General features: G+C 35.2%; 1 protein-coding gene across 1 annotated transcript in view; it reads left to right on the forward strand.

Moving 5' to 3' along the window:
- Window positions 1-18,305, forward strand: part of RAD50 (RAD50 double strand break repair protein) — a 44,419-nt gene that overhangs the window by 18,036 nt on the left and 8,078 nt on the right. The window contains exons 13-22 of the mRNA XM_054037738.1: window positions 2,071-2,246; window positions 2,909-3,146; window positions 4,655-4,844; window positions 6,003-6,129; window positions 6,461-6,654; window positions 7,062-7,172; window positions 7,758-7,850; window positions 7,928-8,041; window positions 10,409-10,536; window positions 12,052-12,276. Coding sequence (XP_053893713.1) covers window positions 2,071-2,246; window positions 2,909-3,146; window positions 4,655-4,844; window positions 6,003-6,129; window positions 6,461-6,654; window positions 7,062-7,172; window positions 7,758-7,850; window positions 7,928-8,041; window positions 10,409-10,536; window positions 12,052-12,276 — 1,596 coding nt within the window. The remainder of the gene's footprint in view (window positions 1-2,070; window positions 2,247-2,908; window positions 3,147-4,654; window positions 4,845-6,002; window positions 6,130-6,460; window positions 6,655-7,061; window positions 7,173-7,757; window positions 7,851-7,927; window positions 8,042-10,408; window positions 10,537-12,051; window positions 12,277-18,305) is intronic.

Genomic DNA, 18,305 nt, shown 5'->3' on the forward strand with positions numbered 1-18,305 from the left:
AATACAATTGAAATTTATTAAATATTTTTGGATGTTTTCTACATTTTCAAATATACTGATTTCAATTACAACACAGAATATGATGTGTACAGTGCTCACTTTATATTTATTTTTATTACAAATATTTGCACTGTAAAAAACAAAAGAAATAGTATTTTTCAATTCACCTAATACAAGTAATGTAATGCAATCTTTTTATCATGAAGGTTGAACTTACAAGTGTAGAATTATGTACAAAAATAACTGTATTCAAAAATAAAACAGTATAAAACTTGAGAGGCTATAAGTCCACTCAATCCTACTTCAGCCAATCGCTCATACAAACAAGTTTGGTTACAATTTGCAAGAGATAATGCTGCCCACTTCTTGTTTAAAATGTCACCTGAAAGTGAGAACAGGCGTTCACATGGCACCATTGTAGCTGGCGCCGCAAAATATTTACGTGCCAGATGCGCTAAAGATTCATATGTCCCTTCATGCTTCAACCACCATTCCAGAGGACATGGTTCCATGCTGATGATGCTCGTTAAAAAAATAATGCATTAACTAAATTTGTGACTGAACTCCTTGGGGGGAGAATTGTATGTCTCCTGTTCTGTTTTACCTGCCTTCTGCCATCTATTTCATGTTATAGCAGTCTCGGGTTCATTTTAAGAACACTTATATTTCACAGCATATTTGATAAAACGCAAAGAAGGTACCAATGTGAGATTTCTAAAAATAGCTACAGCGCTCAACCCAAGGTTTAAAATCTGAAGTGCCGTCCAAAATCTGAGAGGGACGAGGTATGGAGAATGCTTTCAGAAGACAAAAAAGAGCAACACTCAGATGCAGAAACTACAGAACCTGAACCACCGAAAAAGGAAATCAACCTTCTGGCTGGTGGCATCTGACTCAGATGATGAAAATTATCATGTGTCAGTCCGCTCTGCTTTGGATAATTATCAATCAGAACCCGTCATCATCATGGACACATGTTCTCTGGAATGGTGGTTGAAGCATGAAGGGACATATGAATCTTTAGCGCATCTGGCACGTAAATATCTTGCGGCGCCAACTACAATGGTGCCATGTGAACACCTGTTCTCACTTTCAGGTGACATTTTAAACAAGAAGTGGGCAGCATTATCTCTAGCAAATAGTAATCAAACTTGTTGTCTGAGCGATTGGCTGAAGTAGGACTGAGTGGACTTGCAGGAATGAAAATTGTACATTGTTTTATTTTTGAATGCGGGTTTTTTTGTACATAATTCTACATTTGTAAGTTCAACTTTCATGATAGAGATTCCACTACAGTACTTGTATTAGGTGAATTGAAAAATACTATTTCTTTTTTTTACAGTGCAAATACTTGTAATAAAAAATAAATATAAAGTGAGCACTGTACTTTTTGTATTCTGTGTTGTAATTGAAATCATATATTTGAAAATGTAGAAAACATCCAAAAATATTTAAATAAATGGTATTCTATTATTGTTTAACAGTGTGATTAATCACGATTAATTTTTTTAATCGCTTGACAGCTCTAGTTAGTATATAAGTGGAGTAAACAACAATAAAAATGAAATTCAGATTTCATTTCTAGGAAGTTATGGCCATGGATATATAATTTAGAAATGGACTCCAGGAATAAGCTAGAAAACAAAAATAATGTCTTGTCATAAGAACATAAGAACGGCCATACTGGGTGAGACCAAAGGTCCATCTAGCCCAGTATCCTGTCTTCCGACAGTGGCCAATGCCAGGTGCCACAGAGGGAATGAACAGAACAGGGAATCATCGAGTGATCCATCCCCTTTCGCCCATTCCCAGCTTCTGGCAAACAGGCTGGTAGACTTTGGAAATGCAACATATTATCCCAGTCTTCAAAGTAGCAAATAAGAAGTGTTATCCAATGCTTATAGTATTGAAAGTATTCCTCGTAGATGAGTTTTTCAGCCAGAACTGACAGGAATTTGTCCAATGTGAATTTGAGATTCAAACTAACCTAATAGTTTCTGGGCTGTAATGGTTTATAAACTTGTTTTGGTGCCCTTCTTTAATATAAGAATTCACACATTCCTGTTTCAGCAAAGAACTAGCTTCAGCAGAACAAAATAAAAATCATATCAGTATTGAGCTAAGAAAAAAAGAAGAGCAGTTGTCCAATTATGAAGACAAACTTTTTGATGTTTGTGGAAGCCAAGATTTTGATAGTGATCTATACAAACTTCAGGATGAAATTGAAAAGACTTCAAAGCAGCGCGGTAAGTTTACGTATTTCTTCACTTTCTTCTAATGCTCTTTTTAAACTTAAATTCCAAATCTTAAGACAGTAATACTGCCTGTTATATGGAGTAGTGGGTCCTTGTGAGATGATCAATAGTTAATATAAAATTTGATATAAGGCCCAACCTGAAGGTGCCATATTTAAGAATAAAATTAAAATAATTTTTCCTTAGTTTTATTCTTTTACTTCTATATTGCATGTAAACAGCCATGAAAATATTTTCGTTCTCTCAATGAATTTGCTACCTTATTACTTCATTCTTATAAATTTACTAGTAACTACTTTGACTTAGTAAATATTTAGGTCCTGATCCTCGATTGTGTCAAAGCTGGGAGAATATTCCGCTACCTGGATCTGCCAGCTATACAAACAGTGCAAATGAGCAGCTCCAGCATGGCCACAGATGTGGCTCGTTGTGCCTAATGTTAGCAGAAGAGTCTGGTAGTATTCAAAGAAAATTACAGTCACTTTCACAATTCATTTATTTAAGAGAGAGCAATTTAAGCTAAAATATTCCCTTGTTCTGTTAATTTCACAGGTATCAAATTTGTTTCCTTTTGTAGTGCAACAAATTATTGTTGCAGATTTGATTATCCATTGCTTGCATTGACAAACTTTAATTTATTCTTTTAAAAACAGCTATGCTTGCTGGAGCCACAGCAGTTTATTCACAGTTTATTACACAACTGACAGATGAGAAACAGTCATGTTGCCCAGTTTGTCAGAGGGTCTTTCAAACAGAGTCAGAACTGGAAGATGTAATTAGCGATCTGCAGTCCAAGTTACGTCTTGCTCCAGATAAACTGAAGTCAACAGAGTCTGAGCTTAAAAGAAGAGAAAAGAAGCGTGATGAAATGATGGGGCTTAAACCAATAAGGTAAGGTATCACGCAGAGAATACTACGCCTCTTGTTACACACTTTTAAAAGGAATCAGATTATTCCAAATGATGATAGTTTCTGTATGTTACAAAGCACAAGAATAAACGTGAGGAAAATATTTTGGAAGTAGATAATTCAACTCTCAAAACACTAACCCTAGAAAGTGTCATTACGTCAATACATAATAACTAAGAGCTTTGTCCTCTACTCAGTTTAGACTGTACTATATGTTTGACAATTCCAGTACTTTCACATTTCTGTTGAGGGCTAGGCAGAGGAATTGGTTAAGTGTTGCTTCTTCAGTGGTCATGTCCAATATAAAATTTCCTCCTTTTTTTTTCACTTTTTAACATCTATGTAATTAAAATGGTTAAATTATTTATGCTGTTACTAAAATGTCTTCATTCTACTTCATGTTAAATATGTTTGCTGAAGCGGAGACTATGTTGCTAAAAACAAACTGTGAAACAAGCTCACCATTTTACAAACATTTTGTTACAGGTGATATAAATCAATTATTTTTATTAATCTCTTTCTGTTTCTGAGAAGGTTGTGTGAATTCAGACCTTCTGGAGCAGAAACTCTGAACTTGGGATCTGCAGGGACTTCCTAGTGGGTCCACAGTACCTCCTGTATATTTCTCTGTGTGTGTGTGTGTTCGTGTTTGTTCGCGCTCCTGCCTTTTGTGGAATCCATCCTTGTATCTGTATACTGCTAATCCATCCCTGCATGGATTGAATTTTATCCCTTGACATTAGATCTTTCTAAGGAGCAGTTTAATTGTTGTTGTCTTTGAAATTTACCAGATGGCACTAGATAGCAGTTAAAGTTAAAAGAAAAAAAATCACCAGAAGGATCCCTGCAGATCTCTCTACAAAAATTAATTATCCTTGCTTCAAAATTGTCTGCATCTTTTAAACTGGGGAAAATGTATCACACAAGGCACTTTGAATTACTCTCCTTTTCTTCTCTCCCTACCACTCCCCCAAAACAAAACTGAAAAAAAGTTTAGCATTCATGTCAGTACCAACAAGATTTGGGGTTGGGGTGGAAAATGCATGCATTTTGCAGAGATGAAGGGTCTCCAGGCTCAAGAAGTTTTGGGAGCCTGTTTTCTAGTAGTCTGGTTAGCTCAGGGTTGCATGGGACTTAGTGTGTAAGAGAGAAAAAAAAATACACAATATAAAAACTTTTTATGCTTTTCCTTCACAAGGTGGTAGTATTGTATAGTGGTTTTCTGTAAGATCTGAGACTAGTATGAGCACATTGCTTTGATAAGTTTTCTTGGCTTTGAACTGATCTTAGCTGACTGAAAGGATAGGATCTGCTACCATAGGTTGATGAAATGAGATGACCAGATGGGCAGATTCAGTAACTGACAATTTCTGTAAAATAGTTCCATCTGCTCCAATTTTAAATCATAGCACAAATTACCCATTATTTTTAACTTAAACTACTATTTTTAAATGAGCAAGTGTTATTATGGATTTATATTTTATATTAAGGCAGACCATAGCTGAACTTAAAGAAAAGGACATACCAGACTTAAGAAACAAGCTACAGAATGTAAACCGAGATATTCAGCGCCTAAAGAGTGATGTAGAAGAACAGGAAACTCTCTTAGGTACAGTTATGCCTGAGGAGGAAAGTGCCAAAGCATGTTTACAAGATATAACACTTATGGAAAGATACCAGGTAAGTTTACTAGACTTATTAATGAATAAAATAACACTCCATTAGTGCTACCTTGGTATGCAGTCCATCACAGTGCCTCGAAATGTTGAAGGATCTCAAAGACAATAGAGGAAAAAAAGGATTTTTAAAAAAAGAATACCAGAATTATCACAAGTGGTTATGGGTGATAATAATAATATATACTTGTATAGTGCCCTTAATTTCAGAGGATCCTAAAGTGCTTTACAAACAATTCACAAGCATCGTTGGGTTTTGTAGAACACCATGGTGGAAGTAGGGGAGAAATCTTTTTCCTATGTTCTCCAGGCCTTCAAATGGGAACACAATCACTTTGGAAGCTACTCCTAATTAGGGACTGAACTGTCCTTTACAGCCCTAACCTTCTACCACTCTATTCCAACTCTTCCTGCATCTGGACTTCATACTGTGTGCCTCTCCAAATGTGCCCATTTGCTATAGCACCATCCACATACATGTGGGGACAGCATTTGCCCCATAATTAAGTGAAAATATTCATGCAACACTGAATAAGAGAAGATAAATTCAAGAATGTTCCTAATTCTGACTGACTTTTTTTTAAAAAAACAAAACAATAGCTGACATAGTTTCAGCTGTGTCAAACCATGGCACAGTGTTTAAAGGTGTCAAATGGGCAGGAAATAAAGTATATAGTTCTGCACCCTGTATGATTTGAAGTCAGTCATGTTGATCATACTGATTTAAAATTCCCTTAGTTCTGAATGCATCATTATATATTTATTACTCTGGCTACATTTTTCCTTCCTTTGTTTCAACGGATCTTAAGTGTAAGCTTTTACAATTGTGCCTAATTTAATAACATGGACTACAAAATTACATCATCGATTTTGCACACCTGAATTTTTCAGCTCGAAACCGTTGTGTGAATGCTGTTTTCCCATGCACATCTGAAGTTCTGAATTTGCAAATTTTGTCTATAGTATAAACTCAATTGCAAATAACCTCATCCATTTGTACATTTGTTTTAAAAATAAATAGTTTGTTTTAGATTAAAACACATTTTTTAGTATAAGCTGCTCTGAATTTGAAGTAGGGTGAGTGCAAGATTGTTTTCTTAAAGTTATTAAATACAGCAATCAACACTACAAAAATTTTAACGTTTTTTCCTGTTATTTTCAGACTGATCTAAGGGATGTTGAACGAAAAATTGCCCAGCAGGCCAATAAGCTGCAAGGGGTAGACTTAGATCGAACTCTTATACAAGTAAGCCAGGAAAAACAAGAAAAAAAACACCTGTGGGATACAGGTAAATCATACAAGTAAACTGATAGTTTCCTGGCCTCTGTGCATTTTGAATATTGAAAGTAACTTTTTAAAACTTCTTTTATGAAAGTTTCTATTTTAAAGTATATGCTTATTTATATTTAATTTTTTTAAGCGATAGTTGATTATCTAATATCTTTTAATGAAGTCTTATTTCAGGCATACTGCTTCTCATTTTTCATTGGAATGTTTTGTATGTTATGATCCATCATCTGAAACTAAGAGTAAGATTTCAGTTAGTGCAGAGTAAAAGGTTTTGGTTAATGTAATTAATTTGATTAAATGCGGGGGGGGGGGTATTTATTTTTCTGCAGTTACTGGTAAAATTGAGTTAAATCAAAAACTTAAACAGGACCAGCAGACTCAGATCCAGCAGCTAAAGAGTACAGTGAATGAACTTAAAGCAGAGAAGCTACAAATTTCCAGTAATATGCAGCGTCGACAACAACTGGAGGATCAGACTGTGGAATTGTCCACTGGGGTTCAGTCTTTATACAGAGAGATCAAAGTAAGAAAATCCAATAGTAGTTTATTTACTTTTGTGGAAATACTGTTAAATATTGAATTTAACTAGGATACATTAGGATTAACTTTGTCCTATTTTAACATTATCAGTTATCATGGAAATTAAGATTTATTTTTTAATTCCTCCTGTTTATTTTGCCACCGTATAAGTTTGGCAATCTATTGCACTTGCTTTATCTGCATATTCACAATTTCATTAACACTGAAAAAATAAACATACTTCCTTTAAAAAACATTCCAGATCACAGAAAAACCAGGTGTGTTCACATGCATGCATGTGTTTTTTTCACAATTTTACAAGCAATAACAGGAAACAATCTCTAAGGCACTGAGAAGATAAGGATGGATTTCTAATGGAAATTAGGCAACTTGGCTGTTTTTTTCCCCTAGGAGGCGAAGGATCAGCTATTTCCTTTGGAAGCAACTTTAGAAAAACTTCAGCGAGAGAGAGTAGATCTAATCAACAAAAAGAACACAAGTAACAAAGTAACACAAGAGAAGGTTAGACTACTTATCACATGTTAGTAAAATGTATTTTGCTTAGGTTGGGATAGTAGAAATTCAGTCAATTAAAATAATACACTTTTCAGACAAAGGTGCAGGGCCTTTGTCATAAAGAAGTTTCCCTTGTTGAGAATTGTCATGGATTTACATAGTAGAAGATTAATGTGAAGCAAACTATTAGATGTGAGATTGTTTAGAATTTATATTGGTACTCATTGCCAAAGCATCTGGCTGCTTTACAATTCTGACAACAATTAATTAAAAATCAATAAAATGTAGTAATATAAATAGCCTTGTTTGGGGGGGAAAGCTCTGTGTAACAACACTCAGTAAAAATAATTATGCATCTATCTGCTAAAAAATATAACATTTAAATGTGTTTTGAAAAGTATGGTAATGTGAGATAAACTGGATTATACCTGGCTTTTAAAAACTAAATGGTTTCACAGGTAAGTAAGCTTTAGCTATGATAATGATCTGCACTTTGAAAATGTTCTGTACTTAAAGTTTGTGCAGTTCTGTGAAGTATATATATATATTTTAGACATAAATCTATATTACATTAGATATTTTTCCCCACAGATAAATGAGATCAAAGAGAAAGTTAAAAATATCCATGACTATGTGAAAGAAATTGAAAAATATATTCAGGGAGGAAAAGAAGACTATAAAAAGGTAATTTTATAATAAAGAGAATAAAAATACTCAATCTTTATTTTTTGTTAAACTAACAAAATTTCCTTTCTGTATAGCAAAAAGAGTCTGAACTTGATGAAGTAAAAACTCAACTAGCTGATTGTGAGAAACAGAAAGAAAAAATAAGTAAAGAAATGGGAACAATTAGACAAGACATTGATACTCAGAAGGTAAGTTCCTACTTGTCTTGGTTTATGATAGAGCATATACTGAATGGTTAGGCCTTGATCCTGTAGGTGGGTCCAGGCAAGTGGTCCCTAGCACCCAGGCAGAACTGCGGTGACTCAGGAGCGACCTACGCTGGCACAAGGGTCTTCCCACATAGATCAGTTTGACTGATCAGGACCTTAGTGAGAATAATTACCATGTATCAGCCCCAAAAGTGCAAGATTTACACATTCTAAAGTAGATGCATTCTTGAAAAGTTGGGTCTATAATGTTCAGCTTACATGGTAGTCCAAAAGAGATAAGTATATAGTGTAATTATCAGCCTAAATTTTCAGAAGTGACTAGTAATTTTGCATGTAGAGCCTTCTGAGTAGGAGGGCCCTTTAAGGATACCCAGAAATCAAGCAAAAAGAACGAGGAGTACTTGTGGCATCTTTGAGACTAACAAATTTATTTGAGCATAAGCTTTCATGAGCTAAAACCCACTTCATCAGATGCATCCAGTGGAAAATACAGTAGGAAGATCTGTATTCACAGAGAACATGAAAAAATGGGTGTTGCTGTACCAACTATAATGAGAGGTAATAAATTAAGGTGGGCTATTATCAGCAGGAGAAAAAAAACTTGTAGTGATAATCAGGATGGCCATTTCCAACAGTTGACAAGAAGGTGTGAGTAACAGTAGGGGAAAAAAATTAGCATGGGGAAATAGTTTTTTTCTTTTTGTAATGACCCATCCACTCCCAGTCTATTCAAGCCTAATTTAATGGTGTCCACTTTGCAAATTAATTCCAATTCTGCAGTTTCTTGTTGGAGTCTGTTTTTGAAGCTTTTTTGTTGGAGTATGGCGACTTTGAGGTCTGTAATTGAGTGACCAGGGAGGTTGAAGTGTTCTCCCACTGGTTTTTGAATGTTATAATTCTTGACGTCATGATGGCATATATCACATTGGTAGATGCGCAGGTGAACAAGCCTCTGATAGTGTGGCTGATGTGATTAGGTCCTATGATGGTGTCCCCTGAATAGATACGTGGACAGAGTTGGCAACGGGCTTTGTTGCAAGGATAGGTTCCTGGGTTAGTGTTTTTGTTGTGTGGTTACAGGTGAGTATTTTCTTCAGGTTGGGGGATGTCTGTAAGAGAGGACTGGCCTGTCTCCCAAGACCTGTGAGAGTGAGGGATCGGCCTTCAGGATAGGTTGTAGATCCTTGATGATGCGCTGGAGAGGTTTTAGGTGGGGGCTGAAGGTGACGGCTAGTGGCGTTCTGTTACTTTCTTTGTTGGGCCTGTCCTGTAGTAGGTGACTTGTGGGTACTCTTCTGGATCTGTCAATCTGTTTCTTCAAGTCACCAACTACAGGACAGGAAACCATCACAGAACCTAATCACATCAGCTACACTATCAGAGGCTCGTTCACCTGCACATCTACCAATGTGATATATGCCATCAGCTACCAGCAATGCCCCTCTGCCATGTACATTGGCCAAACCGGACAGTCTCTAAGCAAAAGAATAAATGGACACAAATCAGACGTCAAGAATTATAACATTCAAAAACCAGTGGGAGAACCTCAAAGTTGCCATTTTTCCCCCTACTGTTACTCACACCTTCTTGTCAACTGTTGGAAATGGGCCATCCTGATTATCACTACAAAAGTTTTTTTTCTCCTGCTGATAATAGCCCACCTTAATTGATTACTCTTGTTATAGTTGGTATAGCAGCACCCATTTTTTCATGTTCTCTGTGTATATATATCTTCCTACTGTATTTTCCAATGGATGCATCCGATGAAGTGGGTTTTAGCCCACGAAAGCTTATGCTCAAATAAATTTGTTAGTCTCTAAGGTGCCATAAGTACTCCTTGTTCTTTTTGCTGATACAAACTAACATGGCTACCACTCTGAAACCAGAAATCAAGGCATCAGTAGCAACTAGTCACTCTTGAACATGTTTATTAGCTTGTACTTGTTCTTTTTCAATACTTGAAATTCTTTGGTAGTGTATTTAATAAACACTACTTATATTCTCAAGCATTAGATTGGAATTATCCCATATTTTTCACTATACTATGTGTTTAATCAGAATAAAGTATTATTGTGACACCTACATTTTATTTATTTACAAGCAAAAATCCAACTGGCATGTCTGATATTTTATTATTAATAATATTCGTTGTAATGCCTAAAGGCATTTTGAGGCATACATGGTTCATGGAAAATTCCATCTCCAATGACTCATCTATCCAGAGCCATTGATTAAAATAATCAAAAGCTTTCATTTAGATGTGGAAAGTTATGTAATTTTGTAAAAACATATGGAATTTGAAAAATGCATTAGTCTGTTAAACTGCTTGACTTTATTTGACTTTAGATCCAGGAAAGATGGCTAGAGGATAACCTTACATTAAGAAAAAGAAATGACGACCTAAAAGAAGTTGAAGAAGAACGAAAACAACATTTGAAGGAGATGGGGGAAATGAAAGTTCCACAACTGAAAAAGTAGGGTTACCTTATCTTTTTAAAAAAGAATAACTTCTTAAATGTTAAGCAGGAGTTTTCAAGAAGTTGACCACATCTTAACAGAGAATTGTTTCATGGACCACCTTTCCTTCCACTCACACAGACCACTTCCCCTCCAAGTTCATGCATGTGTAAAATCCCTGTGTCAACTTTAACATAAGCTAATTGCTTAAATTAAAAAGTGGTGCTAATTAAAAGTACATTAAATATTTTCTTGTCTTTTTGAGTGTCATTTAGTAATTAAGAGGAAGGCCAGCAAATTTTTGTTATTTTGATCAGCAAATATTCCAGAAACCATAGTTTTGAGGACTGCTGCTTTACAAAATCTCCAAAGGTCCAATCCTACAAACACTTCTTACATGAGTGAAGTTACACATGTGCATAAGTCCATTTGATGTTGGTGGGACTCCTTATGCAAGTATCAGGGGGTAGCCGTGTTAGTCTGTATCTACAAAAACAACAAAGAGTCTGGTGGCACCTTAAAGACTAACAGATTTAAATCTGTTAGTCTTTAAGGTGCCACCAGACTCTTTGTTGCTTATGCAAGTAGTCACTCACGTGTGTGTTCGCAGGATCAAACCCCAATGTAATCGTATATATTTTGCGACTACTGTGGCAACCAATCCTGCAAGTAGCATTTCAAATAGAATTATAAAATAACAATATTACCACTTTTATTTTCTTTTATATACCACGTCTAATACAGCTTAATATTTTATGAGCAGTGTATCTTTTCTGATAGTTTTGTAATATGAAATTTAAAATGTCATGTATGATTGTCGAATTTTAAAAAATGTAGCTGGAAGAGTATCTTTGCCCTCTTTCTTGTTTCTGCACATTGAATGTTTTCAATGATTTTTCCATCATAATTCCAAACCATGTGTGGGGAATTAATTCCTTTCTCCAAACAAGAATATTGTGTCTTCATGTCTTTTTTTCAATGCTCAATCCTGCTTGCATTAAAGCCAATGGCATATCTTACATTGATTTCAGCAATTTTGGTATTAATCCCTTGGATTTGTAAATTCTTTGGGGCAGTAGCTATTTTTTATATTTGTTTGTACAGTGCCAAATACAGTATTGGCACCTAACAAATTATCAAAATAATAATCTTGTTGCTGAGCAGCAGCATGAATAATTAAGTCCCTAATGTCAGACTAGTTATTTTATAGCATTCCAGCCTCCAACATTGGTCATTTGTTTTCTCTAACTAGATAGTGGCTTTAAGTTTATTCTGTAAACAAATTTTATCAAAAATGTTTTCTCACTTTTTGCCAATAGTAAATATATTTTCATAGTACACTTCCAACTTTCAGACCAATAAACATACTCTAGGCCTTGTGGATTAATTTCTAGTACTTAAGTTTGTATACAAAGTGTTACTTTCTGGCATAACTAGGGAAGGAGGGCTGTTTTTTAAAGACTTCATTGTATATGAAGCCTTAAATATATAAAGAACACTTTATATACCTTGATTCTTCTCTTACTTGACAGTGAACGACAATGTCTGGTGGAGAAATTAGAGGATTTTAAAAGAAATCACAGTTTGGCATTAGGTCGGCAGCATGGATTTGAGGAAGAGATCATTCGGTTTAAGAAAGAGCTTCGAGAATCTCAGTTCAAAGATGCTGAGGAAAAGTACAGAGAAATGATGATTGTTATGAGAACAACAGAGCTGGTAAACAGGGATCTAGACATGTACTACAAAGCACTTGATAAGTGAGTATTTTAATATGACGACGCTCCCTAAACATTTAGAGACTGTTTTACATTTAGTAACATCACACACCTCTCTTATTGAGCCTAAAACTAAAATAATTTTTGAAATGCAATATTATATTTTGCAGTGCAAACTATGCCACTAAAGACATTGTCAAGCCCAAGGTTAATTGGGTCAAAATTGGTTAGGTTTTGATCAAAGCAAATTCTTCAGTGTTATAAAAATAAATTATTCATATAGTAGCCCAACACTTAGGAACAACAGTAAATAACAAACCATTGGGTGAACACAACATAAAGGGAGGAGTTTTGGTATGGAAACAGCTTTCAATTTTAAGCTTTCTAGGATAAATTCAAAATAGTGAGTAAATTCATTCTTAAAAATTCTTGACATTCTTGAAAAATATCATGATTCTTTCCCTGATATAAAATCACTTATTTAAGTTTAAAGTTCCTATAGAAATGTGGGGTATTTCTTTTTAAATGGTTCTATAATATTTATCCTGAAAGCTTGCAACCAGAACTTCTTTATATCTAGAAGATAGGGTGAAGATAGCTGCATTTTCTTAAAACAAATTTTATTAATGAAGAAAATAATTCAGCACATTGCACAAGATTGGAACCATAAACGTCCCCAGAAGTTAAGGTGTATCAGTCGTCATGTCATCCTCTCCATTTTCATGTATGCAATACAACTGAACCAGTTAAGTCATAAATCAGTAACAAAATTGTCTTCCTAACCCTCTCAAACCCATTTCATTTCCAGTTCTTTGGAGAAACTCTTTGGGTCTAGATGTACAAGTTAGGAGGTATGGGAGAAGATTCATATAGTTATATTCAGCAAAACTGTCCAGTGAATGAACCTAAATGATAACACAGGATCATTCTGTTGGCCTTTTGTGTAGAATCCTCTCCATGCTATGAAACCCCCTTTCATGGGTTTCTCCAGGGCAGCTACTGGCAGAGGAAACCCAGGCAGCACAGTTCCTTAGCAGCAGAGTTGTCTGGAAACCAGAGGAGGATCCAAAGGTGGTGTGGAAACACAAGGTCTCCATGCAGATTGTCCTGTTCTCCTATGGATCCTTTCCCCCATAAAGGAATTTTTAGGAAACTGTATAAGGAGAGTCATACACAGTTTTCATTTTCTTATCATTCCCTCTGATCATTGGCATGCCTCCCAAGTTTTTTTTTTTTTTTTTTGGGGGGGGGGGGGGGGACTCTTGACTCAGTACAGATACACAAGGTATAACTCTGTCTTATGGATATTCAGGAATTTCTTTCTGCAGTTTTTCTCTCGTGTAGCCCCAAAAGACAAAAAGTCCAAAATAACAGTTATGAGCACGGTGGAATTTATTTAGGTATTTGAATACCAAACCCATTTTGCTCTTCTTTTCTATACAAGTTCCTGTACTACCCTCATTACCATAGTATCTTAGCACTAAGCAATATGATTAGCATTTGTCACAAGTGGTTTGCTCTCTCTAACTCTCATATCAAGTGGAGAAGTGTGTGTGCAGTGTAGTGTTTTGACTTGGAGGGGTTTGAGGTTTTTTAATATACGTGCTGTGTTTTCTCTTAGAGAAGAAAAGATTGAACAAGTGTTCCTTAGAGTAGAATGTGATGGGGTCTGTGACGGTCCTTACTTCTTGTGGGAGCTCATTCTAGTCTCAGACTGACCTCAAGAAAGCCTTTTCTCTTGCACAGAAGATCTTTGCCTTCTGGTAGAATGCTCCATCGTCCCCAAGAAGCAGAACTGTTGACCGCAGGCTTCATTCCAAAGCCTTAGTTGATCTTTTTGATATGCTCAGCTGGCCTAGGCTATTGAGCACCTTGCAGATAAGGATTGAGAACTTTGTATTGCTATTCTATGGGAAACCAGCATAGAGAGTGGAGAACAGGTTACATATGCTTGTGGTAGCCCATACTTCTGAAGAGATGTGATGAAGCATTCTGTACTAGTTGGAATTTCCTAAGGGCTGATGGCTTCATGCCCAGGGTCTGTGTTAAATGAATGGTAAAGATAAAGTAAGCTGTTGGTGACAGTTTTTCCTCCATAATTTTTTTTTAAAAGCAGTAAACTAATTTTCCTTTCTACTGGGCTTACAATTTTTCATCAGTAAAGGTATTCTGCATTTTTATTTTACGATGGATTTTAAACTACAACAAATATTCTTTAGTGTCTTTTGTATTTTACAAAGATTTAGAGAGACAGCACAGTTTGGGGCTGATGGCATGCTACTTAACATATTATAGCAAATTGTCACAATCATAATAGTCTTTTATTGATGCACTGCAGACATATAAACATTAGTCTTCCATTGATAATGATTTATTCATCACAATCTATAAGCAGTTCTGGTTAAGGATTAAAATTTAAATTTATTACAGTTGCATTCAGGACATTTTACCTTGTGTTTTTCTGCAGTTTTCAAAGGTTGAGTTTCAGTGAAAGTATACTTTCTTTACATGTAGATTTTTTTCAGAATACTAAATTAGTATAATAGAAATAATTTTATTACTAAAAAAATTAATTTCAGTTAAAGATTTGTTAATATTCCACTGTAAGCTTCTCCAAAATTCATGAAATAGTGAGTGTTGAAATTTAGCGTGCAACCTTGCACACTATTAACCCTTCAACCTAAATGGACGTGCTCTCCAGGAATTCCCCTGCAGTTTTCCCTTTTAGAGTTCAGAACTCACTTGCATAGTGTAGATTCTATTGTGTGTCTTTTTAAGGCAATACAGGAAATCCAGTCATGTAATTTCAAGAAAAAACAGATAAGCATCACTTATTGGTAATCTACAATAATCAGTGAGAAGAAATGTTGCCTCTAATGGTCAGAGTTTGAAATCTCTACATGTAGGCTGGGAAAACCAGCGTTTTGTATGCACTTTTGTGCTGTCAAGGTTTCGCTTGAGATTAATTCTTTATATAGTTTTATTGTTTTGAAATTTGAAGATTGGTAATAAATATTGATGAGTAACAAATTCCTAAGTCCTTGAGAATGTTTTGATGTTTTTTTCCTTTATTCATGCTTAGCAATTCCTATTAATGGCATTGGGAATTTGGTATATCCCAACAAGAGGTAGGGAAAGAATGTTCCTCTTGATGGGCAGGTGGGAAAAATATTTTTTTAAAACAGTGCATTTTATTGCCCCAGTTTAAAAAAGGAAAAAAGAAACTTTCATGCAAATGATGTAAGCCAGCAATCTACTTCTATTTCCATGTTCTTATCTGATATTATAGCAAAACACCAGGTTGAGCACCGCTTTCTGTTTAAAGGTCAACTCAAAAATGCATCTTTCCTTTAGTGCATACTTCTTGCAGGTCTTTGGTTCAATGTCAAAAAAAGAGAAGATTCAACATAAAAAACATACGTTCAATATTATTAGGTGGAGGATTAAAATAAAATATAGGATTAATAAAGTCCTTATGTTCGTTTTACTACTGTAGGACAAGGTGGGTGGAATTTATTACTAGAATTAAGCATTTCCAAATGATTGAAACAGTATTCTTGGTAGAGTCAGAAGGGAGGGAAGAGTCCCCTGCACTTTGTAATCAAGAAGATACTACTCCATCTCCCCTCAGTGCTTGTTACCTTCAAAGCCCAACATGTATTGACTTGACTTCTTGACTGCAGAGTGAGTGCCTGAATTGACTTTTCAAGCCTAACCCCTTCAAAATACTGATGGGGCAAAAACGTTTCTTTTTTTAGCTAAAAGGGAGAAAAAGAACTCACCTTTCTATATAAATGTCAACCAAAGACCCAAGTTTATTTTTTATCCTTTTTGACTATTAATACGAAAAGCCTTCCCACCATAAGAATGATGCTCACTTATCCGACGTTCCCATCCACCCAATAAACTCCTACCAACAACAATAATATCTAAAAAACCAAAGGAAAAAATCCACCCACCTACTCCAAGCAGAGGTTTTACCTTGAAAAGGGAACCATGCCAGAGATTACTTTAAATCTTCTGGTGACTTTGCTTTTGCCATTGGTTTTACTTTGTAGGTACTCAGATACTATGCTGATGGGCAACAGTGTAAAACACCAAGATAGATAGATACTTGCAAAATCTCTTAAATTACTTCAGGTTTAAAATACACTATAAGACAACACAAAGATAAGAAAAAATAAATAATAGTGTGAATTAAGAAATCTTTGACACAAAAAACTGTTGTTTGGTCAAAAGAGTTGCCACAGGAAGTATTGCACTACAACTTTTCTCTGTGAGGAAAATTATTAGAATTTATAAGAGATTGTACATTAAATCTACTGTTTAGTTTAGGGGAAGGTTCAGTGCTCTGGGAGCCAAAAGATCAGGAGTTCAGATCTTACCTCTTCCATATCCTGCTGTTTAAATGTCTGGGCATTTCATAGCCTTACTAGTAACATCAGACTAGATTATCGTAATGGTCCAACATGGCCTTAACATTTATGAATGTATGAAACATATATCTAAATTGAACCTCTCTCTTTTAGAAAAAAGTATGTGCTGCCAAGATTTGCTTCTCCATCCTTATGAGATAGAAACCAAAACAATCAAGTATCTATCCAGTTTTAAATATTTTTCTAGGCCCCCTAACATTAGTGATTTTCCAGACTTGTCCAAAAGAATGAGAATTTGTCAAAATAAAAGGAGATGACTGAGTTAACATTTTTTGCTTCTATTGCAACCATGTTTTCATATTTATTTTAATTTGCATGTTTTTACAGTTTTTAATATACACTTCGGCTGGGCTAAGAGGCAGGGATGGTGAACCAACCATCATGTGCTGGTATAGGGTTGTTTCCTCATTCCATTGTAGTCAGTGCCTACAAGTTTGCCTAGTTTCAGAGTAGCAGCCATGTTAGTCTGTATCCATAAAAAGAAAAGGAGTACTTGTGGCACCTTAGAGACTAACAAATTTATTTGAGCATAAGCTTTTGTGGGCTTCAGCCCACTTCATCGGATGCATAGAATGGAACATATAATAAGATATAAATATATATATATATATAAAAATATATATATATATATATATATATATATAAATATATATATATATATATATATAAAAATACACACACACATGCAGAGAAGATGCCATACCAGCTCTAAGAGGCTAATTAATTAAGATGGCCTATTATCATCAGGAAAAAGCAACAGAGGGTCCTGTGGCACCTTTGAGACTAACAGAAGTACTGGGAGCATAAGCTTTCGTGGGTAAGAACCTCACTTCTTCAGATGCAAGACTTGCATCTGAAGAAGTGAGGTTCTTACCCACGAAAGCTTATGTTAGTCTCAAAGGTGCCACAGGACCCTCTGTTGCTTTTTACAGATTCAGACTAACACGGCTACCCCTCTGATACTTATCATCAGGAAAAAACTTTTGTAGTGATAATCAAGATGGTCAATTACAGACAGTTAACAAGAGGTGTAAGGATAGTTATCATAAGGAAATAGATTCAAGTAATGTAATGATTCAGCCATTCCCAGTCTCTAAGAGTCTTCTCTGTGTGTGTGTGTGTGTGTGTGTGTGTGTATATATATATATATGTATATATACTCCTATTATATGTTCCATTTTATGCATCCGATGAAGTGGGCTGTAGCCCACGAAAGCTTATGCTCAAATAAATTTGTTAGTCTCTAAGGTGCCACAAGTACTCCTGTTCTTTTTTCAAGTTTGCCTAGTGACTGAGCCATAATTTTAAACTCTACAGTGCATACTAAATGTAGCCCAAGCTTCAAATGTTCTTAGATTGTGGTAAGTTACATGATGTCCATTAGTCTCTTGCCAGATCTTGTTCACTTCTAAACGAATTCTATTTTATTTGTGTTTTTTAAAATGAAGGCATATTTGTGCTTTTAAATTTGATAAAGATGGACATTTTTAGTGAAGGAAGACAAAATTATTACAAGGTTCACTTGCAAGACTGACAAATCCCTAAATGTGACTTGTTTGTACATGGTGTCATTCCCCGCTCTGCAAGTCTGCTTTGTTTTTGTATATAGGCAAGCTGTCAAAATATATAAAATTT

Source organism: Malaclemys terrapin, chromosome 8 (genome assembly GCF_027887155.1).
Source record: "Malaclemys terrapin pileata isolate rMalTer1 chromosome 8, rMalTer1.hap1, whole genome shotgun sequence".
Taxonomy (NCBI): Eukaryota; Metazoa; Chordata; order Testudines; family Emydidae; genus Malaclemys; species Malaclemys terrapin.